Source organism: Xiphias gladius, chromosome 3, assembly GCF_016859285.1.
Source record: "Xiphias gladius isolate SHS-SW01 ecotype Sanya breed wild chromosome 3, ASM1685928v1, whole genome shotgun sequence".
Classification (NCBI taxonomy): Eukaryota; Metazoa; Chordata; class Actinopteri; order Istiophoriformes; family Xiphiidae; genus Xiphias; species Xiphias gladius.
In genome coordinates this window covers 23,208,715-23,217,582 of record NC_053402.1, presented here as the reverse complement: position 1 = coordinate 23,217,582, position 8,868 = coordinate 23,208,715, and the positions used below count along the sequence as shown (strand labels likewise).

Below are 8,868 nucleotides of genomic sequence, written 5' to 3'. Positions count from 1 at the left end.
AATAAGCCGCCGGTCCTGCCTTTTAAAAAACGCTACCAAAGCCATTAAAAGTGGGTCCCGGGTTTCTCACAGGTCACCAGTCATCGAACCACGTCACGCCCGTGCTCTCCGCCGCGTGACGCTGCGTCTGCTTGTCGCTGCATGTCTGCAGCGGGACGCCGGCCGCGCGCGACGCGACGTCTAAGGCGAGCTCGAGGGAAGCAGCTTCGGCCGCACACCGGGGCCGCCGGCGGACACGACAAAAACGGAAACGGGACCGGGACCCAAAAACTCTTCCCAGCGGCACCGCGTCTACTCCTCCGACCGCGCTCCTGCCGGTCTCCCGTGGACGGTCGCGCTCTCAGTCTCTCACCATTTGCATATGCAGAATGGCACTGTCACGCCCCTCTCACGGGATACCGCCTGCCCGACCTATGATTGGCCGGTGCGCCGGTCGTGGCGCCGCCGATTGGCCGAAACCGCCGCCAGTCAACATCTCGCCACCGTATGGGCGGCGGGGCACAGAGAAAAAAAAAAATCGTATTTTAGTTGAGCGGCTCCGCGGGGAGCAGCTCGTCACCGACCGGCGGGGGTCTTCTCGCTTGCGGGGGTCTCCTCGGTTCGTCTCGGCTGCCGCTGGTCGCTCATGGATAGTTCTGGCTTAGAGAAAAGGGAGTGAGCCGGTATTTTGCTGCAGGATGGTTTTAAGAAAAAGGCTAAAATGGAGCCTCTGTGGTGGGAGAATTAATGCGGCCGGTGCCTTGTAGCTGTAATGAAAGTTAGCTTATGAGTAGCATAACGCTAGCTGACTAGCTCATGCTAGGCCTTCCGTTTCCTCCGGCTTGTCAGGACAGTTTAATGTTTTACTTCTCCCTTTTGTAAACCAAGGGCTTCGTAGCTCTTTTTGTTTTGCTGGCTTTTTGCTGAATTTTTTTTTTTTTGGTTTGTCTTGCTCCCTGCGGTTCATAAGGCAGTGAGATGAAGAGGGTGAACAGCTTTCAGAGGTGGGTGAAATCGGATAATCCGGCTGTAAAAAATGATGATGTTTTTTGGGGGGCTGTCAGTGGAAAAAAAAAATAATAAAATAAAAACGCCGCTGAAATGAATGTCAAGCCAGTCGGTAGTGGTTAGTTACACCGTTCTTCACGTTGCCCGTTACCACAAAGCTGTTTTTTCCACTCAGGTCTATAATAACATGCACAAAAGGAAACTTCAAACTAAGGCGCTTTTAAAATTTAAATGTAATGTGTCAGCTTTAGAACAGAAAATGGTGAATATAATTAAACTAGGGCTAAAACATTTTTTAATTAATATATAGGTCGGTTACAGAAAATTAATTCACTGGTTTCAGCTTTTCAGACAATGAGGATTGTTGCTTTTCTGTTTTATATTATTGTAAATTGAATGTCTTTTGGGTGTTGGACTATTTCTTGGTTGTGATGGGCGTTTTCTGACATGTTACGGACCAAATCAACGGAAGACAGATGACTGACGATGACAAATGTGATTTTTCAGCTCTAACTGTCATGTTAACCAGTAGTACATGCAGTGTGTGGACCTCTGTTTTGTGGACATTTCATAAATGTCTGTGATCACAAACCTGAGTGAGAGCGATCGCCTTGGGCAGAGTTGTGAATATGCTTTTTTTAAGGTTATGATAGAAATATGTGTTGTTTGTTCGAATGGTCATTTCTCAAACAAAAAAAAAAAAATCAGCAAAACAAACTGACACAAAGTCAAGTTAAGTCTCAAAAAAAAGTGCAGCGTATTACTGTCATTGTACACGAGCGGTAAGAGTATGGTCTTCAGTATCTAGTTAAATTTTTATTTTATTATTTTACGGGTTGTTTTTTAATTTTATTTCACCTCTTCCCCCTCGGGTGTCCTCACAATGTTTGTTTTTGTGCTACCTATCTACCTATTGATCAATCTCTCTCTGCCTATGTAAACAGTGTATGAGTGTGTAATGCAGATAAAGGAATCGCAATACCTTTACCCTTTATTTGCCTTATTGTAATGAATACTGGAAGCTAACTTACATCCTTAAATCAACATTCACACCAGTCCGTGTCTCGATAAGGACCGATTGAGAACAAAGGTCCTTGTCGGAGAGTAGCCGTAGGGTGCACAGTCAGCCCGCCATAGTTGTTAATGTTTCTGTTTGGTTTATTTGTGTGTTTCAGGTTTATGAACAGACGGGCCTCTGCTAACTGCCGCTACCAGCCCACCTGCTATGAGCATGCTGCAAACTGCTACACTCATGCAGTGAGTGGCTTGTATTTATCTTTTTTTGTCTTTTTTTTTTTTTTTGTCTATAGTATTAAAGTAGGCCAGAATATCTACGAACTGATCTGCAGGTTTTTTTTTTTTTTGTTGTTGTTTCGCTTTGGTTTGTTTTTTTTACGGTTCTGTGATTTGATTGTCGTCCCTGCAGCTCCTCATTGTGCCGGCCTTTGTGGGCATGGCGTTGCTGCACCGTCTGTCCGACAACCACTGGGAGAGGTTCACAGCCTGGGTGTACGGCATGGGCCTCTGTGCTCTCTTCCTGGTCTCCACCGTGTTTCACATCATCACCTGGAAGAAGAGCCACATGAGGTTAGGAGAAGCGAAGGGATGACAAACTGGCAGAAAACCAAGACTGACATGTACAAGCACAGGCTGTCATGAAGCCATGTACTCTATACAGGACATACTTGCATAAGCGTACACGTAATGCACAAGGACACAGACCTGACAGCAGAGCAGGTGCCACAAACAATCAGCTACTCCTGTTGTAATATTTAGAGTGAGAGTAATAGTATACGGTACAGCTGGTCTCTAGTTTCCAGTGGTGAGAGTAGAACTAATATCTCTGTCCCCGCTGGGAATAAACCACACTGTCACTTCGCTGTTGACTTGGACGCGTTCATCTTTTTGCATTCCTGAGCTTTGCCTGTGGCTTTGTTTTCTTCCCGGAACGCCATTATTTGGTTTCAAGGTTCAGATCAAACCTTTGCCGCCTCTGTTGCGCACTGTGTTCAACGGATAAACTCTTAACTTCATCATTTTGATGATATGTTTTTCCTTTTTGTAAAATAGAAAAACCCCTGGTGTCCGTTATCAACGCTGCCTTTGCTTCTTCGAAATTCTTTTTCAGCGTGTTTTTGCTGTTTCCTTCATTGTTTATTGTGTGTTTTTCTTTTGCTTAAACTGTTTAGATGCTGTGTTGTTGTGACAGATGCACAATACTGGACCTTATTAGTGCTATCGGACAGCTATGGCTGCAGATATGTATGAAATTCTTCTGAGTTTCAGTACTGATACCAAAACGGTAATTTTTTGATACCTCACTTTTAGAAACTTAAGCGTTTTTCTGTAAAGCCATTTTTTTTAAATTTACAAAAGAAGCCGAAGTTCTTATTGTTAAATGTTGCTGAAACACAAGCAGTTCAAGACCCAAGTTAAATATTGACTAAAATTAGCAAAAAAAACCCCAAGAAAACCAAACCTAGATTAAAATCAGGAACTATGTGATCAAAAACGAGTAAAGTAGATAATGAATCTGACATTTTATACAGTTTTTGAGACTCTGTGACACAGACCAATGTTGGGCAGTATCAAAAGCGTATTTTGAAGCACATGAAGGGTCTGCAAATTTATTTCAGTGTGTGGGATCTGTCTAACTCAGTCACATTAATACAGTATAATTGCGTTCACGTCATGTTACCGCAGAGCAAAAAGGACTTTCTGTTTGTGTTCCACTTTTTATTGCTTGTTCAGACACTACTTTTAACACTCAGCTCCTCCAGTGGAAACCCGACTTCCTGTTAACCAGAGGGTTGTTCTTTTCCCTGCATGAACATTCAAATAAGGTTTCTGCTTTGCACATCAGAGACCTCGACTGTAAAAAAAATAAATAAGATAAATAAAATAAAATAAAATAATTACTTGTTCACCTGTTTTTTTGTTTGTTTTTTGTTTTTGTTTTGTTTGTTTCAGGTCTGTGGAACATTGCTTCCACATGTGTGACAGAGTGGTCATCTACTTCTTCATTGCTGCCTCCTACACACCTTGGTGAGTGTCAGACAGGGGTCAGTATATACTCAGAAGGATTTGTATCTTCTCACATATGGAGACCTGACACTGGTGCACGTGCCATTTTCTTTCTCCCTACTCAGGTTAAACCTGCGGGAACTGGGTCCTCTAGCAGCACACATGCGCTGGTTTGTGTGGCTCATGGCTGCTGCTGGGACCGTCTATGTCTTCAACTACCACGAAAAGTGAGTTTGGATCGTCAAGCGGTTTGCGTATGTAGGAGAAACTAGGAAGTGAAGTGTAAGAAAGTCAGACTGTAACTCACTGGCTTGTTAGACAAGCCAGCGAGACGTCTTGTAAACATTGTTTTTTGCCGAAGTTTACATTTTGGTAACAATTAGATAACGATCAAATGATTAACTATTTAATGAGAAATTACAAAAAAAAAGTGGTTTGATATTAAGTCAAACACCGGACAGTACCGGTGCACTGAATTTTACCACTTGGTGGCGCACTTGACTCAGCTGGTGTGTCAACTAACAGTAAAAAGTTTTTATTTCTCAGAACAACCGTTCACCTCAACTTTTCATCTTGTAAACGTCAAAAATAAGAGATAAAATAAAACTTTTTCGACACTAAGTCTGCCATGTCTCCTCGGCTCGGCAGTAAATTGTTTATAAACAAACATAATGTACTGTTAACCACGTTGTCCTATTACTTGTTACTAACTCTGTGCAAGTTGGATTTAGTGCCGGCACAGGTTGCTGATGTAGGCTGCTTTTTAACTTGCCAGAACCTTTCATAAGGACAAATGTCGGTTCAGCCGGTTCGCGTAAAAATAAACCGGTTTAAGCTCCTGGACCGGACCTGACCGGACCGGCAAAACCTAAAATGGACCAAACTCTACTTCTATCTCCTTGAATTAGAATATTTCCTGGTTTTAATTAATCTTTTCTTAGTCTTAGTCATTTTCTACCGTTTTCTTACATTTTATAGATGAAACCAATTAATGGATTAATTGAGAGAATAATTGACGGATTAATCCATAATGGAAAAATCGTTAGTTACAGCTACTAAAATAAAATAACTAAGAAAAAAAAAAATCACATGAATAACAAAAGGAGTAAAATGAAGGAGAAATGAAGCATATATCCATATGTCATGTTATAAAAATGACTTCTTAATTTTTATTATTATTTTCTACTTATACCATCAGACTCACACACCCTCTCTCTCTCTCTGACTGACTGTTTGTTGTCAGACTGATCTGTTTTGATAATGTGGAGTCATAGAAGCTGTAAGGCAGGTTTGGTTTTATCTGTAGTCACAGTAACGCACCCTTACTGACTGTTAACACCGTTTGTTGCTTCTCCTTTTAAGCTTTTTTTTAATTTGATGTCTTCACAGGTATAAACTTGTCGAGCTGGCCTTCTATTTGACGATGGGATTTTTCCCTGCATCTGTAGTGACGTCAATGGTAACTTATTTACAGTCACATTCACTTGATTAACATGTCCTGAATCATCACATGTCACTTCTTCCGCCCAGCGGCTCAACAGGCTGCTGCAGCTGTGTGTGTGTGTGTGTGTGTGTGTGTGTGTGTGTGTGTGTGTGTGTGTGTGTGTGTGTGTGTGTGTGTGAGAGAGAGAGATTTCCTCTTCTTGCTGATGCTAGTGGGGCATACGCAACCTCATGGGGCGTTGTTGAAGGTTTAGGGCGTCAATGTAAAATGAGGAATTTGATTTAACAGGGTTTAAAGTCGGTGCAATGAATAAACATAAAATGTATCCATGTCATTGTTCAGGTTTGCTCCTTAATCTCTTGTATGTTGGGGGGGGGGGGTCTCTCAGTCGTGCCTCTTCATTGCAAATCTGTGTTTTAATTTCTGCTGCTGTCTTGGTTTCAGTGAAAACAGCAGCCTTATATTTCGATAGAGAGTAATTTAAACAAGCGTAGTTGTCAACCCTGCGCTAGCTCGGCAACTGAACCCACTGATCCTGAACTCAGATCCTGACAGGGCCCCACGTAGGGAAACCCACACAGTGCCCTAACTCCCCCACTCCAATCAATACACAGCCAATGTGCAGTGCATATTTTTTTCTATGTAGCATTTATCTTAACTCCTCGCTTTGCACATTGTTTGACACCATTTTTCAACACAGTTAATTTACCATAGTTTTTGTAAGGAAGGCTGGAATATGGTTTTTTATTTTATTTTTTTTTCTATTGCACATTTTGCTTTGTTGCCTTCTGCTTAGCCCTGTAACTCTTTTCTCTTTACGTTTCACTGGACGTCCTGTGTTGTGCATCTGACAAATATCTCTGGATCCTGTCGTCAGTTCAAAATGGGAAAACTTTAAGAAGCTGTTCACAAAGTTAGATGGGAAAGTTTTTTTTATTTTTCTCAGCTAATCGTTGGAGCCTTTCCAGCACTTTTACATTTTTGCTTTTCAACTTTATATCAGAAAATCATTTTCTTTTTTGCAGTACTTTGTTTGACAGTAGTGTGTGTCAGCAACCCTTTTGTTTTTTTTGTTTTTTTTTCCTTTTCCTGAGTGTGTGTGTGTGTGTGTGGTGGCATTATCAACTTAATTATGTCATTTTACAATGTAGACACACTACGCAGTCAATCCAGTCAGAATTAGTAGAGGGCTGGAGAGTTGTTTTGTTATGTAACATGTCTTTTATTTTCCCTGGCTTTATGCATTCTGCAGAGCAACACTGAGGGGCTTCACGAGCTGGCCTGCGGGGGACTCATCTACTGCCTCGGTGTGTTCTTCTTCAAGAGCGACGGCGTCATCCCCTTCGCCCACGCCATCTGGCACGTGTTCGTGGCGCTGGCCGCGGCCGTGCACTACTACGCCATCTGGAAATACCTCTACAAGGCTCCCGGTGCCGACACCCTCCTCGACTCGTGACCACGGCGGGGCCCGTTCCCCTGAGCAGAGGCGCTTGCACACTGACTCCTTCAACTGCCCACTGAAGCTGCGGCGACAGCCGAAAAGTTTACGAAAACACTGACCGTGAATTGTTTACTGTTTTCTAGTGTGGAGGAGAACAGATTTTTCAGCGTCTCCCCGACCAACAGAAGCTACTTTAAAAGCTGTTTTGTACGACTTCAGTCTAAAAAAGAAACCTGACAGCGAGGGAGGGGATTTTGACTTTTTACTCTAAGCTTAACTTCGGCACATTCGTGAGTATTTGAGAAATTTGATAGCAGTCTTTTGTATCACTTGAAAAGAGCCACATTCCACATTTTCGGGTCATTTGTTTGTCAAAACCTGGACACTCATCCATTTCAGTCGGTGACTTGAACACTGGGGATATGAGGTGCTAAAACTCAGCTCTTTTCCGTATCTGGGCTGGGTGTCAGTACTGGTATCGATTATGTTGCTTGAGTTGCAGGACAAATTGTAGTGTTTTTATTTGATGCTTCACGTTTGAAAAGTGTAAACATTTCTCTACAAACCCTTTTTTTTTTTTTTTTTTAATTTAACAAAGGAAGCCAAAGGTTGGTTTTTTCGAGACACGAGTAGCAGTTCAGGAACTTTGCCAAAGTTAAATGGATTCAAACTGGCAAAAATTTGATTAAAAATCAGGAACTAAATAGTAGGAATCTGAGCAGACACTCAATGCCAACTTTCCATACTTTACCAAAAGATGTAGCGTATGGAAGAGGCACTTGCACGCGGACTCAGTTGACTTCACACTACTAATCAGTAGTGTGAAGTCAAAAGGAAAAGACGGAAGTTGGTCATTTGTTTTCTCATTTTCTTTATTTTTTAGTATTATTGTTATTATTATTATTATTATTATTATGTTTTTTCGTTTTGTTTTTTGTTTTTGTTTTTCAAATAGTGGTTGCATTTTCAACCCCTCTGATCCAGATTCCCACTCTTTTGTCCACCTTCTTTGCTTCTGACTTGAATCCAAACGCATTCCTCAGTTCTCTGAGAACCACAGTTGATCCTGGTAGTATTATTTAGCGCCCCCTTCTGGTGATTCACAACGCTTTCAGGAGGCGACGCAGGTCGGGTGGGATTTTTCTCAGTGAGCCAAAGGGGAGAGAGGGTGGGCTCAGGCGGTACGATGAAAACAGCATCGTTCCACTGGGTTTGTAATGTGAACAGCGTGAAGTACTGTATTCCAGTATTACACTTCCGCTGATTCTGTCTCTCCCTCTGTTTTTGATTTTCGCCACTGTGACGAACAGCGTTTCCTGTCCGTATTCTGAAGTGGGTTTGATCGTTGCAGAAACCTCCACGTTCTTTTTGTCTCACGCTCTTGGTTTTGTAAAGTTGCTCGTTGGCTCCTGACTCATAAAATTACCTTTCTCTCACTTTCCTTTTAGTGATATGTTGAGCTGAATCGTTGCATAATTTTTAAATCGTGGCTCTTGATGAAATAATTTCCTTAACCACTCTGTTTTGTAATGTTTGTATATTCTGTTGTTTGTTCTGTGGATTACATGATCCTGGCCTTTTGGGGGGGGGGGGGGGACCAAACTGCTTCTTGTCTGTTCCATTGGCTGTTAATGGTGCTGAATAAACATGAATGCTCCTCCACTATACTGAATATCCCCTTTCTGTTGTGAAAATTAAAAAAAAGACGACGCCCCTCGTCCGCGCCTCCAGACCAGAGCCTCGTTCATAATGAGCACGTGTAGGTTTCCTTCTAAATTCTCCCAGCGCCGACTGACTGTCGCTCTCAGCGGGAAACCGGGCTCCTCATTAGTCAGACTCGTTTCCTGCGGGGACACCGGGGTGACGTGCGCCTTCCTCCTTTCTGTCGGGATTTAAGAACAGAAAGTGGACGCAGAAGACGCGTAGAACCTGCAGTGGGGTTCTTTGCTCTAACGTACTGTGGCTAGAGCAT

General features: G+C 42.5%; 1 protein-coding gene across 2 annotated transcripts; it reads left to right on the top strand.

Moving 5' to 3' along the window:
• Window positions 1–539: 539 nt before the first annotated feature.
• On the top strand, window positions 540–8,475 carry mmd (monocyte to macrophage differentiation-associated). Of its 2 annotated transcripts, none has more exons than XM_040123994.1 (7): window positions 540–983; window positions 2,163–2,244; window positions 2,414–2,574; window positions 3,958–4,032; window positions 4,137–4,238; window positions 5,401–5,470; window positions 6,708–8,475. In XM_040123994.1, the coding sequence occupies exons 1-7, from the start codon at window positions 958–960 to the stop codon at window positions 6,909–6,911; spliced, it is 720 nt and encodes a 239-aa protein (XP_039979928.1). In that variant the 5' UTR covers window positions 540–957; the 3' UTR covers window positions 6,912–8,475. The 2 variants fall into 2 exon arrangements, with proteins under 2 accessions (XP_039979928.1, XP_039979929.1); XM_040123995.1 differs by lacking the exon at window positions 540–983 and adding an exon at window positions 1,098–1,630.
• The last annotated feature ends 393 nt before the right edge of the window (window positions 8,476–8,868 follow it).